This window comes from Pholcus phalangioides, unplaced genomic scaffold (genome assembly GCF_987345545.1).
Source record: "Pholcus phalangioides strain wild (caught in Gottingen) unplaced genomic scaffold, Ppha-v1.0 ptg000010l_1, whole genome shotgun sequence".
NCBI classification, from domain to species: Eukaryota; Metazoa; Arthropoda; class Arachnida; order Araneae; family Pholcidae; genus Pholcus; species Pholcus phalangioides.
In genome coordinates this window covers 38,021,310-38,044,455 of record NW_028301603.1, presented here as the reverse complement: position 1 = coordinate 38,044,455, position 23,146 = coordinate 38,021,310, and the positions used below count along the sequence as shown (strand labels likewise).

Genomic DNA, 23,146 nt, shown 5'->3' with positions numbered 1-23,146 from the left:
CATGTCCCACACATGCTCTATCGGCTTCTAGTCAGGTGAGAATGCTGGCCATTCCATACGGGTTATATCCTCAGATTCAAGGCATTCGTTTACGGTGTTTGCTCGGTGAGGACGGGCGTTCTCATCCATAAAAACAAATTCTTCGCCCATGGCACCCTTAAACAAACGTACATGTTGTTCCAGAATGATGTCCCGATAAATTTGGGCTTTCATGGTTCCGGTTTGAAAATGCAGATCTGTTCTGGAACCCAGTATAATTCCACCCCAAACGAGCAATGCTGCACCACCGTAACGGTGTCGTTCAATGATGTTGTCTTGGTGGTAACTGGTACCTGGCGTTCTTCATATGAAAGTCCGACGTGAATCAGACTGCAAGCTAAACCTGGACTCGTCGGAAAACATCACACAAGCCCACTGTGACTATGTCCACATTGCAGGTTCTCTACTCCAGGCTAATCGCTGCCGACAGTGAGTTGCCGTGAGCGGAACACATCTGACAGGCCTGCGAGCATATAGACCAATATCTCCCAAACGTCTGTACACGGTTTGCCTTGAAACTGTGGTACCCGTGGCTGCAGATAGCTGACGAGACAGGTCGGATGCTGTGCTCCGTCTGCTTCTTTTGGCAGTTACTGCCAAATACCGGTCTTCATTCGGCGTTGTAACTCGGGGGCGACCTGTACTGTAACGTCTACTGACATTACCGTTACCTTGCCAAAGCCTAGAGATGACACTTTGGGCAATTCCAAGTTCCTCGGATACTTCCATCTGAGTACGCCCACATTCCAGGCGGCCGATAACTCAACCACGTAAAAAATCATCCACATGCGTCCTCTGCGTCATAACTATTCGCTTATGGCACTGAGCGCCATGGTACAGAACTCTTGTGAACAATTTTACTTCTTTGCCACCATTCCTTATATACCCCCCCCCCCCCTTACACTCTCGTCATTGTGACGTACTATCGGCATCATCTGGTCGCTTCCTGAAATTTGCATATCATTTTTGCAGATGTGTGTGATAATTCTACAGGTGAAATTTTTACTTCAGATTTCGATTTCCGTGTGATTCTGAATTATCCTTAATTTATGGACATGAGTGAATAAGACCTTATTATAAGAAGAAATGAGAGACCTTATTTCTCCTCTAAGCTTCTAGCATGAAATTTTGACGATAATTGGCGATATTCCGTATTTCTGAGCCTAATTAACCGTATTTTTCTCGAGCAAACATGGTCAGTCCACTAATGATGACACTTCGCATATAAAAACTCAACACATGTCAGTACAAATAGTTTGTTGTCTGTAACAAATATAACAAATCCGATTTTCTACCTAGTCTAAAACGTAGTAACGTTGTAGCCCAATACACTCCTCTCAGCTTATGTTAATGACTCAGCGTATAAAGACTCATTAGATGTCACTGCAAAAAGTTACAGTCTGTAACAAATATAAGTAAACAAATCGACTTTGTACCAAGGCCTAAAATGTTGTAAATGTCCAATACACTTCTCTCAATTTATATTGATGACTCAACATATAAAGACTCATTAGATGTCACTGCAAACAATTTCTTGTCTGTAACAAATATAAGTAAACAAATCGACATAGCACTAATGCCTATAATGCAGTAAAAGCACAACACACTTCTCTCAACTTATGGTATTGCATGTAAAGACTCTTTAGATGTCACTGCAAACAGTAACTTGTCTATAACAAATATAAGTAAACAAATCGACTTTGTACCAATGCCTAAAACGTACTAAAAGTTTAATTCAATTCTCTCAACTTATGATGATGCATATAAAGACTCGTTAGATGTCCCTGCAAACAGTTAGTTGTCTGTAACAGATATAAATAAACGAATCTGCCTTCTGCTAAAGCCTAAAACGTAGTAAAAGCCCAATATACTGTAAGATATAGATGTGAAGCATAGGACAAAGACAGAAAAGAATGCAATTTTAGCGATCAGACAACATAAAAATCTTAACATTGTTAAAAAATAAGAAAATAGCTAATTTCTTAAAATCCACCATGCAAAAAAGCGTGGAGTATTATATATTTCACCATCAATGTCCTATTTCAAGATTTAAATGAACACATATTATGATATACTTTATATGTTGAAATATATAGATATTATTGGAAATTTATTTGAATAATGGTTAGGTGTTTATATAAGTGCATTTGATTTGATAAATACGAAAAGGATTTGCTGATTTAGACTGGATTAGCATATACCATTTTTCAATGTAAAGTTCTCACTTGGATCTTTTGTGTTGCTGAGTTATACTGGGAATTTTAATAATATGTAATGCAATTTTTGTTCTGAATATACTGATTTTTTACGATAATATGTAATCTTCTAGTTCGTGATTGCATGTGTATTGCAGTGCATATAAAACATATGATAATATCTAATACTGTAAGTTATAATGCATAAAATTGACTGAATATAACTTGTATCACAGTGTTCTTCGATCTCGTGGAAAGTTAGCTGATTGACGGACTGATTTGCTTTTGTATATTTCAGCTGACCTGATGTGTGTATAGGTTTTCTTCTTTTTATGTCGAAAGATCAAATGATTGTCGGACTCGTATGATGATATGTGAATGTATATCTACAGTGTGATAATTACAGTGTAAAATATAATACTTAAGTGAAGTAATTATTATAAACTCGAGTTGTTAATGGTTGCTCCCTGGGGTAAGATATAAAGTTGATGATGGATCTTCTTTTGTTGAGAAAATCAATGCTCTCTCCGGCGTATGGCGAACTATGTTTGCCAGGCCGGGGGTTAGTATCTCTTAACGCGAGGACGCATATACATAACAATAAATCTAAAAAAACGTATTAAAGATTGGCAGTTGTTTTATACGCATGTTTTGTTGAATAACATTCATATAAAGCGATATTGCCCAAACCAAACCTAAGTAAACATCGTTACCGCTCGAGTCATTGCGTCAAACCGACAAACCGAGTGTCACCTCTCGATTTCAAAGAGTTAATAAAATGTGGCGCTAATTTCATGTAGACCTAAAATAATTACAAAGGTAAGTCTTTTTTTTTCTGTTAAGTTATATATTAATATAAATATTTTTAAACCATAATACAGTCAAACCTCGTTAATGAGTCACTCTTGGGAGAGCAAAAATATGACTTAGTAAGGAGGTCAACTCCTTACTAAGCGGAGGTCATGACTCCGCTTATGTCAAAAATATGACATAAGCGGAGTGACTCGTTAAACGGAGTAAGCCATAGCTGTGAAAATTCCTGCCTTCCTATGGATGTATTCATGCAGGAAATACCAAATTTTAGTTATTTAAACGTGCTCAATCATGAAAATTGATTACTCGAGTTTCTTAATTAATTAATGTTTATTTGCTACATAATTACGCGTTTGAAAACACAAAAATATTACCTTTTCGATTTTTCAAAATTCGAAAATTTTTCCTTGTACTCCCTTCATCTTAACGAATGCAACTTTTGTCATTCCCGATTTTTCATACTCAACCACTAACGCTGCTTTGTTTTTAATGGTGAACGAATTTTTTTAAATTTGGAGAACATTCTGACATTTCTAAAAGAAAAAAAATTCTTGCTGAACCATTCCCAAATAAGAAACAGCCTAATGTTGACAGATCCTTCTGTCAACAAGCCTGTAGTAAAAGGTATGGATGGGGGAATGGAGACTGCTTCAGTGGCTTCTGCTTGAGTTTCGGATTTGAATGGTAATTTTCGAAAGGGTGCTTTCGCAAAAGTGACTTATTAAGCGGAGTAGAGTGACGCATTATCAGGAGTTCAATAACATTAGTACCCCATAGAGGACAATTGAGACTTCCAAAAAGTGACCCGGTATGCGGAGTAACGGGTTAACCGGGTGACTCACTAACGAGGTTTGACTGTATATACAAAAACCATTTTTATATGTTGCACCTAAAGAATATAATAATGCAAATCATAAAAAAAATAAAATCGGAAAAATGTATTTAAAAACACTTGAACGATTATTAATTATAATAATGAATTAATATTAATCATTTGGGGCCGTTCAAGTACAGTCAAACCTCGTTAGTGCGTCACCCGGTTAACACGTCACTCCGCTTAACGGGTCACTTTTCGGAAGTCCTAATTGTCCTCAGATAGGAATTGGCAGAGCTATGGCTTACTCCGTTTAACGAGTCACTCCGCTTACTAAGTCATATTTTTGCTCTCGTAATAGTGACTCATTAACGAGGTTTGACTGTATTACGTCAGCAAATTTTTAGCCATTTTTGATCCCCTCCCCGTTGTCAGTAAAATTTCGTCATCAGCTCTGCCCCTCTGATTCCTAACGCATGTTGGTGGGATCAGAGACGTACACGGGGGGAAGGGAGGCATGGGGTAGGGGCTCGTGGCCCCTCTCCCACGATCAAAATTTATTTTTTTAATGCAAAAAATATATTTTTTTTAAACTGAGATTTCGGAAGAAAATACCTTTATATGTTATTATAATCACTTTCTGTTAATTCCAATGTTATTTGAAGGCTATGAACTCAAAATTTATTTTTAATAAATTCATTACGACCTACCCTCTAAGCTATACAATGACAACTCGCATAAAGGCTCTTGGCCCGTGGACCAAATATGGCCCCGGGGATTATCTGATGCGGCCTGCCTTCCTCAAACCTAATTTTGTAAAAATTAAAAAAATGAACTAAGCAGCACATCTACAGATCGCTTAAGTGTCCCGTGGTACAATTCCAGAACATTTGAGCGGCCCGTGGCACATTTTCAGATCACTTAAATGACCCGGGACACAGTTCCAGAACACTTACCGATCTGTGACCCATTTAGAGATACCTTGAGTGACATGTGGCGTAGTTTTAGAGCACTTAAGTGGCCCCCAGTGCGGTTCTACATCACTCAAGTTACCAGCGTCACATTCTCAGATTATTTAAGTGATCCGCGGCATATAATTACGGATCACTTGAGTGATGCGCGGCACAGTTCCAGATCACTTGGATCCGCGAAACATTTAGAGATCACTAAAGTGGCTCTCTAGGGCACTTATCAATAGGGGGGAAGGGGATGTTAGTTCAGGTACCTACAAACTATCGAAAGGTTTTTCTCGTTTTCGGCGCACCGAGTAAGATGCTATTAAAAATATTTCATATTTTCATAAAAGGTGGTTGATGACGTAAGCATTACCCCCCCCCCCGTCATCAAAAGTCAGCAAATCGGAAACCCCATCCCACCTGTCTCCTCTTTGTTTAAGTACCTTATGTTTGACTGTATTCGTGTTCTTTATAATTTGATCAAGTTTAAATTTCAAACGAGCAACGAAAATTTACGATTGCAAATTCAATTCTATTAACCTATAATTACTCATCCATGAGTAAATATAGTGAATAATAAATTTATGTACCAAAGTGAAGATACGAGTTCTGTTTTACCTGGTTGGGGTCTGTTGCCAAGTATTATGTATTAATGTTCCCTTGGGTTATAATATCGGAATGTAATATGTGTTTGCGTATTTGTGTTCTGTATTTGCTTTTATACGTTAATTAACCTTGAATATAAGAAATATATATATAGGTGAATTTAAGTCACACATTGTATAGTGTTTATATTTTTTACGAATTTTCTGAACTTGAAATTGCATGCAAAAACAGAAATAGGACATGTCATTTATGGACTAACTTACAGGGTGGGCAAAAATTCCGTAGAAACGTTAAAAATTCATAAAAACCGGAAAAATAACCGAAATAAAAGATGGTTTGCAGGATTATCATGCATATAGTCAAACCTCGTTAGTGCGTCACCCGGTTAACACGTCACTCCGTTTACCGGGTCACTTTTTGGAAGTCCCGATTGTGCTCAGGTAGGAATTTGCACAGCTATGGCTTACTCCGTTTAACGAGTCACTCCGCTTACTAAGTCATATTTTTGCTCTCCCAAGAGTGACCCATTAATGAGGTTTGACTGTATATATATATATATACGGGAATTTTTTTTAAGACGGGGGGGGGGGATAACTCAAATAACAGCCGATAGGTAGCGCTGACGCACACAGGTCAAAGAAAAGATACGCAAATAACGAACAGAAGGCCTCCAAATCGTTTATTACAGCAGTATGTGTTCCACATGACCACTACCACAGGGTTTAAACACATTGCAGTCGAGTCACAAATCCAGCAACGGCAGAGTGCAGCAGGTCCATATACAGTCAAACCTCGTTACTGAGTCACTATTGGGAGAGCAAAAATATGACTTAGTAAGCGGAGTGACTCGTTAAACGGAGTAAGCCATAGCTCTGCCAATTCCTATCTGAGGACAATTAGGACTTCCGAAAAGTGACCCGTTAAGCGGAGTGACGTGTTAACCGGGTGACGCACTAACGAGGTTTGACTGTATATGGTTTACAACGGTGAGAACAGGTTGTGGATTAGGAGCGTGAAGTCCTTGTCTCACTTGCATATTTCCACCGAAGTCGCTCGTACAAGTGCCACCTGTTGACTGTTTTTTAAGTTATTTTTTTTCCTGGCTTAAAAAAAAAATCCGTGTCCGGAAAATTCACCGCCAGCAATTCACCGACAACAATTCACCGCCGGAAAATTCACCGACCAACAATTCACCGCTAGGAAAATTCACCGACCAACAATTCACCGCCATGCTATTCACCGCTAGGAAAATTCACCGACCAACAATTCACCGCCATGCTATTCACCGCTAGGAAAATTCACCGACCAACAATTCACCGCCATGCAATTCACCGCTAGGAAAATTCACCGCTAGGAAAATTCACCGACCGACAATTCACCGCCATGCAATTCACCACTAGGAAAATTCACCGCTAGGAAAATTCACCGACTAGCAATTCACCGACAACAGTTCAATGCGAGGGAGTGAGCGATTGAGTTACTGAATGAGTGAGTGACCCAGTGAGTCAGTGATTGAGTGACTGAGTCAGTGATTGAGCGACCGAGTGAGTAAGTGAGTGAGTGACCCAGTGAGTGACCGAGTCAGTGATTGTGACTGAGTCAGTGATTGAGCGACCGAGTGAGTAAGTGAGTGAGTGACCGAGTCAGTGATTGAGTGACTGAGTCAGTGATTGAGCGACCGAGTGAGTAAGTGAGTGAGTGACCAAGTGAGTGAGTGACCGAGTAAGTAAGTGATTGAGTTACCGAGTGATTGAGTGACCGAGTGAGTGACTGAGTGACCGAGTAAGTAAGTGATTGAGTGACCGAGTGAGTGAGTGACCGAGTAAGTTAGTGATTGAGTGACCGAGTGGGTAAGTGATTGAGCGGGTGAGTGAGTGACCCAGTGAGTGACCGAGTAAGTAAGTGATTGAGTGACCGAGTGAGTAAATGATTGAGCGGGTGAGTGAATGACCCAGTGAGTGACTGAGTGACAGAGTAAGTAAGTGATTGAGTGACCGAGTGAGTGAGTGACTGAGTGATCGAGTAAGTAAGTGATTGAGTGACCCAGTGAGTGACTGAGTGATCGAGTAAGTAAGTGATTGAGTGACCCAGTGAGTGACTGAGTGACGAGTAAGTAAGTGATTGAGTGACCGAGTGAGTAAGTGATTGAGCGGGTTAGTGAGCAATCCAGTAGTGACTGAGTGACCGAGTGAGTAAGTGATTGATCGAGTCAGTGATTGAGAGGGTGAGTGAGTGACTCAGTAGTGACTGAGTGACCGAGTGAGTAAGTGGTTGATCGAGTCAGTGATTGAGCGAGCGAGTAAATTGGTTAGTGAGTGAGGGAGTGAGTGAATTGGTTAGTTAGTTAGTTTTTAACCTAGTAGTGTCACAAATGATTAAAAAATCCGATTGTTCCGAAAACGTATTTATGATGAAGTGTAGATTTGAAGACACTTGGATCATCGGGCGTCCTCTTCTTCGTGGTGGTCGTCGTCAGCCGCGCTTTGACATTTGGAACTGCTTTCATGGAACGCGTAACGATTTACCAACAATTCTATAGAAGGATGGCATCGAGCGTTCCAGCAGCAATTATCTGCTCACCACCCAGATATATGGAAGTTCATCGGTGCCATAAAAAGAACAGAGTTTGAATGAAGTTCGGATGGAGCAAATTGTAAGTGGACATCACATTAGGAGAAAGAAATACCGGGACTCTGCGCAGAGATTGAAGAATTTAGTTGATAAGTATCATCAAGGATGTGACATTAAAGACTATTTGAGAGGTATAGCGCATAATGTATCATTTTAATTATGATATCAATATTTGTGAGAAATTAATATTTTTCTCCCGTTTTTCCTTGCATTTGCGTGTTATCTGTTTTTCTAGATTAGTAGATTGGAACCCTTTAATTATAAATATGTAAGGGAGGAAATCATGTCGAAAATTGTTAAATAAATACTGTATGTTTTGAATGAAAATTTTGTCAGATATTACTAATTAAATATTGTAGGTTTTGATTGAAAATTACCAATTAAATATGTATGTAATGAAAACTGTGTGAAAATTATCCTTCTAAAATACTCCTCTAACATTGCCCAAAAAGAATGCCATGTTTTATATCGTTTTTTGAAGCTGTGGTTCCGTGAGTTTCAGTTTTCGAAAATGTTATTTGTCACCCAAGAGGTTTTATGTCCAAGAATTGGATGTTTAAAACGAGATAATTTCATACGATTTTTGAGCTCACGCATATAATTTTAAACAATATGAGGCTATGGCTTTCTTTTACCAGTTTTGCTGATTGAGAAAATTAAACTTATCTTTATATTCACTTTATTTCATTAATTTGTTTTCCAGCATCAGTAGTAGGACATAATTATATGGCCTCTACAAAACGAACTGCGTCGTAGTGAACTAATATGAGGTGGGGATCATACATAATCACCGGTAAATGTTAGAAAATAACTAAAAGAGCTCTAGAACAATATTCTAAAAGTGAAAGCAATACAGCCAGACTCGGTTATAACGCCGAAATCCCGCGAAATCTTCGATGTCGTTATAACCGAGTTTAACTGTATTTAAAATACTGGTTTTAATAGGTGTGGCATCATCAACAACCAATTTCAATCCACTGCTGGATGTAGGTGTTCTCCTTAGATTTCCCCTCAAACGAAATGCGATATTTTATGAAATTTTCGAAACTTCTATATGGTAATATTGCAACAAAAAATTAAACAACAAATTCAAGAAAACTTCGACTATAAACGAGTAAAACCGTGACATTTTTCAAAAAGTCTGGATGGAGAAGAAAAAACAGAAAAACCGGACTGTCACGGAAAATACGAGACAAAATGCAGGACATGTGGTCACCGATGCTTAGACTAGATTTTTAAAGATTTTTAAAATCACCCCTACCAACAGCGAGCTCTAAATCCACCCCCGTCTTCAACATATAGGCTTGTGTCATCTGCGAATGAAATTATTTTACCGTTCTACTTAATTTTACATAAATCATTAATATAAACTAGAAATAATTATGACCCAAGGGCTGATCCTTGTGGGACTCTTTTCATTATATTTCAAATGTGCTGATTTTACCATTTATTATGGCAGCTTGTTTCCTATTGTAGTAATATGTTTTAAACCAATATAGCACATTGCCTGCTGAGAAGTGTTTTTATTTGTTAGAATATTTAAATCAACATAATCGAATGTTCGTTTTAAGTCTAAGACTGTAAGTCAAATGTCAAAATTCAATCCCCCTAATAAAGAGGGGGGGGGGGGGGGTTGAAAGGTTATATGGAGTAATCATCACTGAGCCGAAATCCCTGAAGCCATAAATATAAAATTTAGTAAGCATTATATTTTATTACCAGTTGTTATCCGCGGCTTCGCTCTCGTGTGTTTTTGCAATCTCAAAATTACTCTCACCTCATAACCCCCATGGGTGATGAACTTTCAGAAATCCTGTCTTAGTGTGTATGTACATTATAAAATATAATACTAACTAAATTTCATATTTATGGCTTAAGCGACTTCGGCTCAGTGCTGATTGCTCCATATAACTTTTGAAACCCCCCCCCCCCCTTAGGGGGTTGAATTTGGAAAAATCCTTTCTCAATGAGTCTATATTACAATATTGATCTAATGTCATATTTACAGCTTCAGCGGTTTTGGCTCGGTGATGATGAATCAGTCAGGACATGGTATTTTATATACAGTACTAGGGGGCTCTGCCCCCCTACCACCTTTGGCGGCCAACCCCCCCCCCCTTTTCTCTTCATAACATATCTTGTTTATTTCGTTTCACTTCATCAGCGTGCTATGGAAAGGGACACGTGAAAGCACCAGCTTACAGAAGAAGCGAATTTTATAATAATAAAGCAACAAAAAACAAATGTGATTCATCAAGTAACCCCAGAAAACTTCCCCATGGGGCTCCCCAAACTCCAATTCGTTGAATTGTAGTGGGGTCCCTGACTGGGTTTATCTCGGGCTACCGATGTGTTGCAAATTTTACAATGTTAAACAACAAAAATCAATGAGATTCATCCAGGGACACCCGAAATGAAACCTGTCAACTTTTCCCATGGGGCCCCGACCTGAAGGCTTGTCGGACATACCCCCTGTGAGTGGCCACGAAAATTTTTAATTTTTATCAATTTAAAAACGAATAAATCCAGGGCCCACATCCAGTAACGGGGACCCAATACGCAGATATTTAGTGGGGCACCCAGACACTGGATTTATCTCGGGCTTCCGCTGTTGAAAATTCTACAATGTTAAACGACAGAAAAGAATGAGATTCATCCAGTGCCCCCAAAATGAAACGAGACCCCTGACTCGGAAGCCAATCGGGCATCCCCCTGTGAGGGCCACTGCAAATATATTCATTTTACCAACGAATAAAATCCAGCCCCCCCCCCCCGCAATTACCCTTGACTGAATTCGCAAATTTTATGGGGTCCCAGACTGGATATACCTTGGGCTTCCACTATCGCAAGGACCCCTGGAAATGAAACCTTTTAACTTCCCCATGAAGGTATATGTGCAATCCCCGGGTACCCCGACCCTGTATGTTGGGAGCACTGGTGACATATGTACATTTTACGTATACATACCTCTCGGCATGACCCCCACGAGGGCAGGGCTGACAGGGGCCGGAACGTTTCTTATCGCTTTTTGATATTTTCACACTATAAATTAAGCACAGAGGGGCCCGTGAAAAAGCTGGTTTGGGAGCCCGCCATCTATTTCAGCTTAGGGGACCTGCTGTAGGATGTGGGAAACACTGGGTACATGTACATTACTTGGTCCCGATGTGTCAAATGGGTCCCGATATATGCAAGAGTTAAATGAAAACTTGACCCCAAAATCGTAACCGACTTCCGTAACACAAAAACGTAACCGACTTCCGTAACACAAAAACGTAACAGATTTCCATCACTCAAAAAACGTCACCGACTCCCGTAATAAAAAAATCGTCACTAATTTCCGTTGCATAGGAAGTATATATATATACGTATATAGTAAATATAGAGTACATATACTAGATACGCACTAAGGCGGGATTCCTGAAAGTTCATCACGTGAAATCGCGGGTAACAGCTAGTTCAGCAGAAAAAAATCCATTGGTTACTGATGATCAGCGATGTTTTTTATAACATCAAAGTGATAACAGGAGATGATTTTAAGCATTTTTAGGAAGTTAATTCATCGCGTATCCACTTACTTTATTATCTTTTAATTCTGTTATTATCCCTTTTAACATTTCATTAGAAGTTTCTAAGTAAAACCGAGTTAATGGAATTTTGTTGAATATACTATCTTGTATTGGGCAACAGCAATTTGTAATTTATACAAATACAAGGCCACAACAGGCAAAATGCCCAGCGAGAAAAATATGCCCAATAAATATGGATGTCATATATTTAAAAAATACAGCAACCCGAATCCGTATCATCTGAATTTATTCTCATAAAGTCATTATTTAAACTTTCCGCCATATCCTTAGGACATGGCACTTACTCACTCAATAGATCACTCACTCACTAGATCGCTCACTCACTCACGGACTGACTTACTCGCTCATTGAATCAGTAACCCACTCGCTCACTGAATCACTTACTCACTCGGTCACTCAGTCACTCACTGGGTCACTCACTCACTCAGTAACTCAATCGCTCATTCCCTCGCTAACTGACTCGCATCGAACTGTCGTCGGTGAATTGCATATCGGTGAATTGTTGGTCGGTGAATTTTCCTAGTGGTGAATTGCATGGCGGTGAATTGTTGGTCGGTGAATTTTCCTAGCGGTGAATTTTCCTAGCGGTGAATAGCATGGCGGTGAATTGTTGGTCGGTGAATTTTCCTAGCGGTGAATTGCATGGCGGTGAATTGTTGTCGGTGAATTTTCGGTAAACCAAAAAAATCTCGTGACCTCTCTAACGATGCTAACCTTGCAAACTAGTTTTTTATTTCGGTTATTTTTTTAACATTTTTATTAATTTTTAAAATTTCTACGGACTTTTTGCCCACCTGTATATGACGCACAAGGACTTTGTTTGAATTTCGGAACTACATTCTGATCTCTCATATCGTTTCAGAAACTTTCAAAAATTGTTGAAATGATTAAAAACTCGGCATTTTCGAAAGAAAATTATTAGTCAACATTTGTAAAAGCTAAAATGTTATATATAAGTTACAACTAATTAATTTTGACGGTTAGTTGTAATTTCACTTGCGTTTGCTGTTACAGCTAGATTGACGAATTATTTAGCTGTTGGTTTGGTTAAACAAAGGTCAAGCGATCTCAGCGCAGTTATGAACAGGGCGTATTGCATTTTAATACCGAACCATTGATCCTAGAGGCATAATTTGAATTCAAGAAAATTTCCAAATAACACTCAGATGTATGATTCATGTTGCCAGGGGTTGCAGAGATGCCATCGACGCGCTATAACGCGTCAAATACCCGGAATTTCGAGAACGTTTCCAAATAACGCGCAGCACTCGGATGTATCATTCATGTTGCCAGGAGTTGCAGAGATGTCATTGACGCGCTTTAACGCGTCTAATACCCGGAATTTCGAGAAAGTTTCCAAATAACGCGCAGCACTCGGATGTATCATTCATGTTGTCAGGAGTTGCAGAGAAGACATTGACGCGCATTAACGCGTCAAATACCCAGAATTTCGAGAAAGTTTCCAAATAACGTGCAGCGCTCAGATGTATCATTCATGTTGCCAGGAGTTGCAGAGATGCCATTGACGCGCTTTAACGCGTCAAATACCCGGAATTTCGAGAACGTTTCCAAATAACGCGCAGCACTCGGATGTATCATTCATGTTGCCAGGGGTTGCAGAGATGCCATCGACGCGCTTTAACGCGTCAAATACCCGGAATTTCGAGAAAGTTTCCAAATAACGCGCAGCACTCGGATGTATCATTCATGTTGTCAGGAGTTGCAGAGAAGACATTGACTCGCATTAACGCGTCAAATACCCGGAATTTCGAGAAAGTTTCCAAATAACGCGCAGCACTCAGATGTATCATTCATGTTGCCAGGAGTTGCAGAGATGCCATCGACGCGCTATAACGCGTCAAATACCCGGAATTTCGAGAAAGTTTCCAAATAACGCGCAGCACTCGGATGTATCATCCATGTTGTCAGGAGTTGCAGAGAAGACATTGACGCGCATTAACGCGTCAAATACCCGGAATTTCGAGAAAGTTTCCAAATAACGCGCAGCACTCAGATGTATCATTCATGTTGCCAGGAGTTGCAGAGATGTCAATACCCGGAATTTCGGAAAAGGACGCATGAAAATTTTGGTCACGCGTCCTCAGGGACGCGTGCTTTCCTAGTTCTAACCGGCATTCACAGATATCGTTTATACGGCGTAGGCGTAAATTCGCCTTATTCCGACAATATTGCGAATGCGCATTTTTTTTTTTTTTTTAATCGGAAAGGATTGGAAACGCCCGTTCAAATTATAAAACTTTCTTGAGGTCGTGGGAAAAAAACCGAATCTGTAAAAACTCCACCTTGAATATTCACAGTTTTGTCATCTAGCTGCTATGTAGTAGTCACCATTTTCACGGATGTGTACGCAGAATACGGTCCCCTTTTTTTCTCAACATGTCATTTTTATTATTGGGAATTTAAAAAAAGGTTTGGTATCTAAATAAGTTTAAGCTGCCACCCCTGCGATAAGAAAATATGGTTGTCTTCATGTAAGTATGGACACAGCCTCTCGATTTGAAAATATCTTTAAATTTTGATCATCTTGAGAAAGAAGCCAGGCGATTTTTCTGAAACCTAACCACACAGGCAAATTCTCGAGAATTTCAACCGGTTCTTATTTTTGTGAGCCGCCGCCCCCGCACATCCTACAGAAGTGCCCCTAGCCTTTGACCTTTCACGGGTTATCATGAAGGGCCATGATAACTAGATAACTAATGGCCCGTAGCCAGAAATTTCGTTCGGGTTGGGACCAAAGTCATAGAACGATAGACTTGGCCATCTTTTTCCGGTCATTTTCACACATTTCGGGAGGCACCGGACCTCCAAGTTCCCCCCCCCCCCAGCGCCGCGACGGCCTTGGGCCATGGATTATATAAAGTTAAAAGTAAATGTGGGGGGGGGGCCCAAAATTACAAGTGCTTAGAGCTTTCATATGGGTTTAATCCGGTTCTGTATCTATGTTTTCAGAGTTATATGTGTTTCGTGGTCTACTGGTCACCTGTTTTCCATATTTTAAGGTGAAAATGACAACTGCCAGATTTTTTATGTCATGTAAGTATCGTGCTTAAAAGTCTGCCCGTGCTCTCTGCGGAGAGACTTCATCTAATGGGAGATTGGCTCGCATTCGCAGTTGAAAAACCGCAGAAAAGCAATTTCAGCCACCCACCACGATGTCACAAACGGGATTTCGAACCTGTATCTTCGAGGTGCGAGTCTAGAAGCTCACTCGACCGCACAGCAGCTTTTGTTATCGACTGGTCTCCGTCGACCGTTTCTCTCTCTCTCTGTCTCTCGTTATCGACTGCTACTTTACCGCATACCAAACTCCAGTTATATACAGTCGCCCCCCCCCCCACCCCGTATTCGCGGGGGCTACGTTCCGGAGTTGACCGCGAATACGGAAACCCGCGAATAACTGAAACCATAGGATTTTTTTTTTTTGTATATCTCCTTCATTGAACATCAGGAGAAGAGCAGGGTGACGCAGGGGTAGAAGGATATGTAAAAGAGGGTGGAGATTTTTTCTGAAAGAACACTGATTTCTGTTTGTCGTTTCTTCTTCATATGATCAAGTATGCTGGAATATGTATATACACTCATTGCCATTAAAATTTGCGCACCAAGAAATAATTGTGGGATCGAAACGAAAGTTGGTCTGAAGGTACATGTCGGGCAGATATGCAAATGATTAGAAATGCAGCGTGATTGCGCATTGCGTAATGCCACTAGAGGGCGTTGAACTTCGTTCTCCTTGGAGTATAAAACAGGTAAGCAGAGCTTGCTGGAGTATATTTAATCGTTTGCAAAGGAAATGCTGAGGCAGACATGCCGTTACGTCGCCGTCGAAGACCATATGAGCAGTTGTCAGAGTTCGATAGGGGATTAATCATCGGGATGATGGAAGCTGGGTGGTCAGCTCGGCGAGTAGCTCGTCAACTAGGCCGTTCTGATTTTACTGTGAGGAGGTGTTGGGACCAGTGGACAGAAGAGACGTCATTTACACGGCGACCAGGTTCAGGACGCCCTCGACAGACCAGTCGTCGAGAAGACCGTCACATCATCCGAAACGCACGCGTAGAGCCAATTGTCTCATTGGCCGCTATCCAGACACAGGCAGCAGCTTCACTACGGGCCCCTGTGTCTTCCCGAACCATCGCAAGGCGCCTGGCTGGAGAACTGGAGAAATCGCGAGACACCCAGGCTCTGTCGCAAGAAGCAACGTAAGCACTTTGCCCCCGCCCCGAGGGGGGGAACAGGGCATCTCCGGTAAAACCAAAATTTATTGATTCGTCAAAGATTACATATAGTGAAAGGAAATCAAAAATTATGTAAATCGAAGAATCAAATTAATCAAGTTAAAGTAAAGTGCAACGGGCACGGAGAATAAATAGTCATGGAAAGTTGTATAAAAATCGTATCGCAAAAGGCGCAATCAGAAATTTGATTGATCAAGGATTGTATCAAATGACAAGAAGGGCAGAGCATCTCATTGCACTCCGGCAGTTCAATACAGTCAGTCTAATTTCTCCGAGACGTCATTAATTAGGTTTGGGATTCATCCTGCTCCTCGCTCGCAAACAGTGCCACCAGCACACTGTCAGGGTGAAGCCGCGGCGATCTCCTTAACGGCGCTGGTACCGGAGTTGCAGGAGCTGGAGGAGAGGGATCCCTTATCTTCTCGGGATGTTCCTCAAGGAATTTCACCATTTTTCTTATCTTTTCCTTTGATTCTTCTCGACGTAGTATGCCAAGCATCCATGGTCTGTGTAAATGGGCAGCCGGCGAACAGAAGTGAAAGGGCATCGTTTCTGGACAGCATGTGGCGTAGTGCAGGGGCGTGCCAGGCTCAAGGCAAGAGCATTTATCGCTGGCAATCACTTTAAAGCGATGTAAGGTTGCCGGGAAAGGCCCATGACCGGTGACAAATAAGATGAGCTCTCGTGACCAGCCCCTGCTCCTAGTATCTACTTTCTTTATAACTTCGTGAGTTGATCTTCCTGACGCCTCCGGCATATCCCAATGCAATTGCCAATTTGCTATCATGTCCCTCCAGAGGAGTGATTTTGCGTGAGAAGCTGGGTATAAGAGTTCGTCGTAAAAGACTCCGGTATTGGTCGCTTCTTTGGCCGTCGCATCCGCAAGCTCGTTTCCCCACTGGCCGTTGTGGGCTTTTACCCAGGAGATGCGTATTGATGGGTGAGATACAAGTATACTCCTTATCTTTCTCGCCATTGCGTTTTCAGAGAGCGGATTTAGAATGGCCTGGAGACTTGAACGGCTATCCGATCTTATTACAGTCTGCCTCCTGTTTGTAGCTGCATCCAGAGCTGCTGTAAATATAGCGAGCATCTCATCTTGATATACTGAATTATTTTCTTTTAGTTTAGCAGCCCATTTATGCACGATCTCCGTTCCCACGGTTTTTATACAGGCAGCTCCTGTACCTGATTCCAGTTTAGAGCCATCCGTGTAATATACGACGGATTTCTCCTCAGGTGTATCATCCTCCGAAGATTCTAGGAATACTTGATTGGCCTGCAGAGATTCTGCAGGATGCGAGGTCCAGCCTATAGTTTTTTGCTCGAAGACGTCCGGGACTAATGTTTTCTCTAACAATGGACATGGCTTGTGAAGCTTTAGAAGACGTGTGACTCTTGGCAGGAATTCTATCTTGAGGGATAATGGCGGGAGCCCCAAGATCACCTGAAGAGCATTCGTAGGTGTAGTTCTATACGCACCAGAGATATATAGAAGGAAGGGTCTTTGTATAGAATCGAGCCGTCTGAACATCTGGACCTTGGGAGAATGCCATATTGAAGCTCCATAAGCTATCATAGGCTCAACCACTGTCAAGTAGAGGGATCTCCTCAGAGCCCGTGTCAGTCCCCACTGCGCATCTTCTGAAGAACACGTGACGCCTTTCTCTTCTGTTCCTTGATGTGATCGTCCCAGCTAAGTTGCTTATCGATAAAAACGCCGTTTTAGCACGTCCGTTTTCTTGATGGTTTTCCCTTGGAACCAGATGGTGGGAGGCCTTTTCTTTGATATCCACAAGAATTTTGTCTTAGCGATAGAGAGAGTGAGCTTATGCATGTGCAGCCAATTTGACACTGTTCTAAGGGCTTCTTCTGCTAGATCACCTGATCCCTTGACAGTAGGGGCAGATGCAATTACCAAAAGGTCATCAGCATAAGCCTGAACTTTCACGTTTGAGGGCCAATTAATTTTCAACAACTCATCCAGAACAAGATTCCATAACAAGGGGCCGGAACATGAGCCCTGAGGTGCACCCTTTTGAAGATCTTTCACAGCTTTTCCCGCATCCGTGACCAACACCGCTCGACGGTGGTACAAAAGATCCGATAAAATTACCTTGAGCTGTTGTGGTATGGGCGCTATTGCTAGACGGCGGCGTATAGACGAGTATCTGAGGTTATCGAACGCCCCTTCTATATCCAGGGATATGATGGCTACGTCATTACCTCGATTTCTTTGCGTCTTAACCTCTTCCATCATGTCTGCAAGCGCCATTTCTGCTGAACGACCTTGTCGGAATCCGTACTGGTTGGCATGCCAGAAAGGCGCCTGGCTGAAGGACATCAGGTATCGCGGCGCCCATTACGTGTGCTGCCAATAACACCCATCCACCAATGCCTCCGTCTGGAGTGGTGTCGAGCACGACGGGATTGGACTGCAACGGAATGGAACCAGGTCGTCTTCAGCGACGAATCGAGATTCAACTTGAGCAGTGATGACAATCGTGTTCGTGTGTGGAAACGTGGTGAACGCTTCAATCCTGCCTTCGCTTTACAGCGACACACCGCTCCCACAGCTGGTGTCATGGTATGGGGGTGCCATTGCTTACGATATACGGTCACCCCTAATATTGATCCATGGCACAATGACAGCCCAGCGGTACGTCCATAACATCCTTCAGCCACATGTGTTGCCACTCATGGCAGGGCTCCCAGGAGCCATTTTTCAACAAGACAATGCTAGGCCACACACAGCAAGGATGTCACAAGACTGCCTCCGCCACATTACCACCCTTCCCTGGCCTGCTCTATCCCCAGATTTGTCACCAATCAAGCATATCTGGGATCATTTGGGACGGCAAGTTGGACACCCTACGAGGTTGGTCGAACTAGAGGCGCATTTACAGCAACTGTGGGACGAGATGTCTCAACACATCATACGGAACTTGTATGCCTCAATGCCCGCTCGTATCGCATCGTGCATTCGCGCTAGAGGGGGGGGGGGTCCAACAGAGTACTAAAACTTCTGTTCATCTGTACTTTTTTCTGCAATAAATGATCCTTTTTCTTGGATTTTCTAATCACTTACTTATATCAACGTAGTACTCACATGTGTAAAATTTCGTTTCATTTTGACGACTTCTTCTGGGTGCGCAAATTTTTATGGCAATGAGTGTAGATAAGGCTTCCTCTACTAATTTTTCTACATGTGAAGAACGTACCACAGAAGGATCTATGTCATGAAAATAATCTATTGTTGATTTGAACTTGCGAAGCCCTTCCGCTATGTTACCCATGTTGAACTGGTCGTATACCTTTTTTATCTTGATCTTCTTCATCTGGTACAGCTTCCGTTTCAGGAGCAGTCACTCAGCTGCATTAATTCCTCTTCGGTTAATGCTTCCGAATCGCTATTAATTTTTAATCATTCATTCATATCATTGAACCCTTCTTCCTCCACCTGTTTCGCTAACAAATACAAATACTAAGAAGACACCAACGAATAAGGCAAATACACGAAAATAAAAAGTCCTAATGCATTTCAACACCAATGGCTGCCGTCTTCAGAGGAAAATTTAGCCACTAGTCACACGCTGACCGAGTTTCCCACTTGGATTGAATACCAAATCTTAACGCTCGGTTGCTCAGCGGAAGAAGTACGTCTGTTCACTTCAAACGTCGTGGTCAGAAATCATATTATTTATAATATTTTCCTCTGAAGACGGCACCCATTGGTGTTGAAATTGCATTAGGACTTTTTATTTTCGTGTATTTGCCTTATTCGTTGGTGTCTTCTTAATATTCCCTGGCAAAGTTGATCAACTCTCCTAAATACAAATACAACGTCACAACAGGCAAAATGTCCAACGAGGCGGCCGAGACGTGACAATATCTTTTATAATTTCTTTGGAAATTTTCTAGCTTCCTTCTGGTCGGCAGAGGCTTGATCGACAGCGATTTTTTACATTGCGTAATCCAAATCGCTTCTTAAACCTATGAAACCAACCTTTACTTGCATAAAGTTCTGATGAAATAGACGTTTTACCAGCTCTTTCCTTTATAGAAGAGTAAAATTTTTTCACCTTTTCTTTCATAATATTAGAATCAATTGGAATATCTTTTCTTCTGCAGTCTTGACCCACAAAAAAAACCGCATTTTCTGTACGAGAAACACATGCGTCCCGTCGATTCCGTAATGGCGGGCAACACAGCAGCAACTGATTTACTTTCTCCAAGCATATATAGTCAATATATCGATTTTTTTTTGAAAAACTTTCACTTTTTTTTGTCTTTTCGAAACATTATCAATAGTATTAGAAAAATGACGCATCCTGAACACGTACAACTCAAATTTTGTAAACTTAACAAAACAAAACACGTGAATGACGATTGCTGAGTGTTGGCAAAAAAATATTTCAATGAGGAAATAGAAAACCGCGAATACGGGGGGGTCGACTGTATCGCTATATGGCAATTTCTAACCAGTGGAGTTGGGTGGGAAACGAAAACTCCATCTATCAGTTGCCCCAGGCTCGGTATATAGGTAAAGTACCGACCATATTCATTATTGACTGGTTTGCATTGACTGTTTAGGGGCCGTTCAAGTATTACGTCATCATCGACGGGGAGGAGGGGTTTCCGATTTGATGACTTTTGATGACAAGGGGGAGGGGGGTTTGGATGATGCTTACGTCATCAACCACCCTTTATGAAAATATGAAATATTGTTAATGACATCTTACTCGGTGCGCCAAAAACGAGAAAAATCTTTCCATAGTTTGTGGACACTTGAAGTAACATTCCCCCTCCCACCATTGATAAGTGCCCTAAAGAGCCACTTTTGTGATCTCTAAATATTTCGCGGATCCAAGTGCTCTGGAAATGTGTCCGGGCCCTTTAAGTGCTCTGGAACTATGTCAAGCATCACTTAAATAATCTGAGAATGTGACGCTGGTAACTTGAGTGATGTAGAACAGCACTGGGGGGCCACTTAAGTGCTCTAAAACTACGTCACATGTCACTCAAGGGATCTCCAAATGTGTCACGGATCGCTTGAGTGTTCTGGAGTTGTACCACGGGACACTTAAGCGATCTGTAAATGTGCCGCTTAGTTCATTTTTACAAAATTAGATTTGAGGAGGGCAGGCCGCATCAGATAAACCCCAGGGCCATATTTGGTCCGCGGACCTTCATGTGACTTATCATTATATGGCTTAGAGGGTGGGTCGCAATGAATTTATTAAAGATAAATTTGAGTTCATAGCCTTCAAATGACATTGAAATTAACAAAAAATTGATATAAAAATAAATTTTTGATTGTGGGGGGGGGGGGGGTTCGAGAGCACCCCTATGCCCGCCCCCCCCCCCGTGTACGCCTCTGATCCCACCAATATGCGTTAGGATTCAGAGGGGCGGGCGCAGCTGATGACGAAATTTTGCTGACAAGGGTGGGATCAGCGTTTTGCTGACAAGGGGGGGGGGGGGGGGGAGTCACAAAAATGGCTAAAAATTTGCTTACGCAATACTTGAACGGCCCCTTAGTTATCAACTAGTCCGTGTAGATTTTTTCGTTATTAACTAGTTCTCGACTATTCCGTTATAGACCGGTCCGTGACAATCGTGTCGTTATCGACTGGTCCGCGTCAATTGTTTCATTATTGACTGGTTAGCATTGACTGTTTAGTTATTAACTGATTCAGTGACTCGCTTCCGACTGATCCGATGATTGTTTCGTTACAGACTGGTCTGCGTCGACCGTTCCGTTCGCGATGCTCGGTTAAGACATTCATTCGCTTTAAGCCATCTGCTAGAATGAAGCAAATGCATATCTTCTGTCTTCTCTTCTCTTCCCGAGTGTCACGAAGTGTTCCATATTCTTCTCCTCGCGGCGCGTTTCTCATGGCGAAATAGCTGAAACAAGCAGCATGTGGCCAAGAAGATCAGCCGAGAAGACTTTCCTTATCTGGCATATTTTGTTCTATTATGTATTCCTTTATCTTCGATCCGGCTGAGTAGGGGGTGAGGGTGAATCAATAAAATTCTAGAGGTTAACACTTTGGGCATCAAGACACGAGATTAGATTAATATTCTTCTCTCTTTTTTTCTCTTCTGCCTCAATCTTCTCACCCTTTTAACATATCGATGATAATTCGTATAAGATTTTCGCAAGATTCCTTCTAGATTTCTTAATCTGGAAGGTCAAGGAACCATCGTACTCCTTCTATAACCCCTGCCCCCGCCATCTTTCCTTTCTCGAATGTACTATACCAGGAAACACGGGGGAGGAATGAAGTAAACAAAAAACGGACTCGTTCGTGTGTACAATTACGGGGGTAAACAATACGCATTTTTTTTTTTTTTTACGTCCTGGATCAGTAGCACTAAACCTGCGCTACGTGTACACCTTTGGCCCGCGGAAGATAACCGGCAATTGCGGAAAAAACTGGGAAATAAAAGAAATTGCATTATGGATCTCTTAAATGCTCCATACGCCAATGTCCCGAGAGACACTCTTGGTGGCACACAGTTCGAGAATCCCTGTGTTTGGAGAATTTCATATCAACATGAAAACTCTCGGAAACGGGGCAAAAACAAAATCACATGCTTTACTGTGCGTAACGTCTCTGAGGTTCCAGCATATCACGTGACTTTTCTTCCTTGGTTGACTTCTGATCACGTGAAATGACAGTTTGTGGCGTTTGCACGCAGAGATACGGTAATCTGTTGTTAAACAACTACCTAGCGAATAATGGCAATAAAATTGTGAGCACAAGCGCTTTAATTTTACGTCCTCCTCTCTAGACACCTTACAAATTCGATACAGTGATAATACAGAGGCCGCACTACGTTCAACGATGGCTATCACTACTATAAACCACCCCGTTCATATTACTCTGCAATTAGTTGCGTTGTGTTTGACATCCCAATGTCCACAGGCAAGCTGACGTTCACCGATGGCTAGAGCCAGCACCTGCTAGAGGCCACCGCAGTCTGCTTGTGAAGTCAATAAGTAGTTCATTTTCCCTCAAAAATATTCAGGGGGAAAAAATTCTCTTGCCAGTATCATCGTTGTGAGGAAAAGAAATGATCAGGCTCAGAATTGGCGATTTCTATGCCCCACATCCAATCACTATGCTGTATTTGTGAGCCAATCGGGACGATTCTACGCCAAAATAAGAAGAAACGAAACAGGATACCGTGTTTCAAAATGTGGAAAACGTGCTACGTAGACTGAATGACGTTT

General features: G+C 41.7%; 1 protein-coding gene across 1 annotated transcript; it reads right to left on the bottom strand.

Annotated features, from left to right (window-relative positions):
• Positions 1–1,769: 1,769 nt before the first annotated feature.
• LOC149081408 (uncharacterized) lies at positions 1,770–17,482 on the bottom strand. Its single transcript, XM_089238331.1, has 2 exons — positions 16,526–17,482; positions 1,770–1,883 (listed from the first exon to the last, which is right to left on the bottom strand). Exons 1-2 carry the CDS (start codon positions 17,480–17,482, stop codon positions 1,770–1,772), a joined length of 1,071 nt encoding a protein of 356 aa, XP_089094457.1.
• Between the last annotated feature and the right edge of the window lie 5,664 nt (positions 17,483–23,146).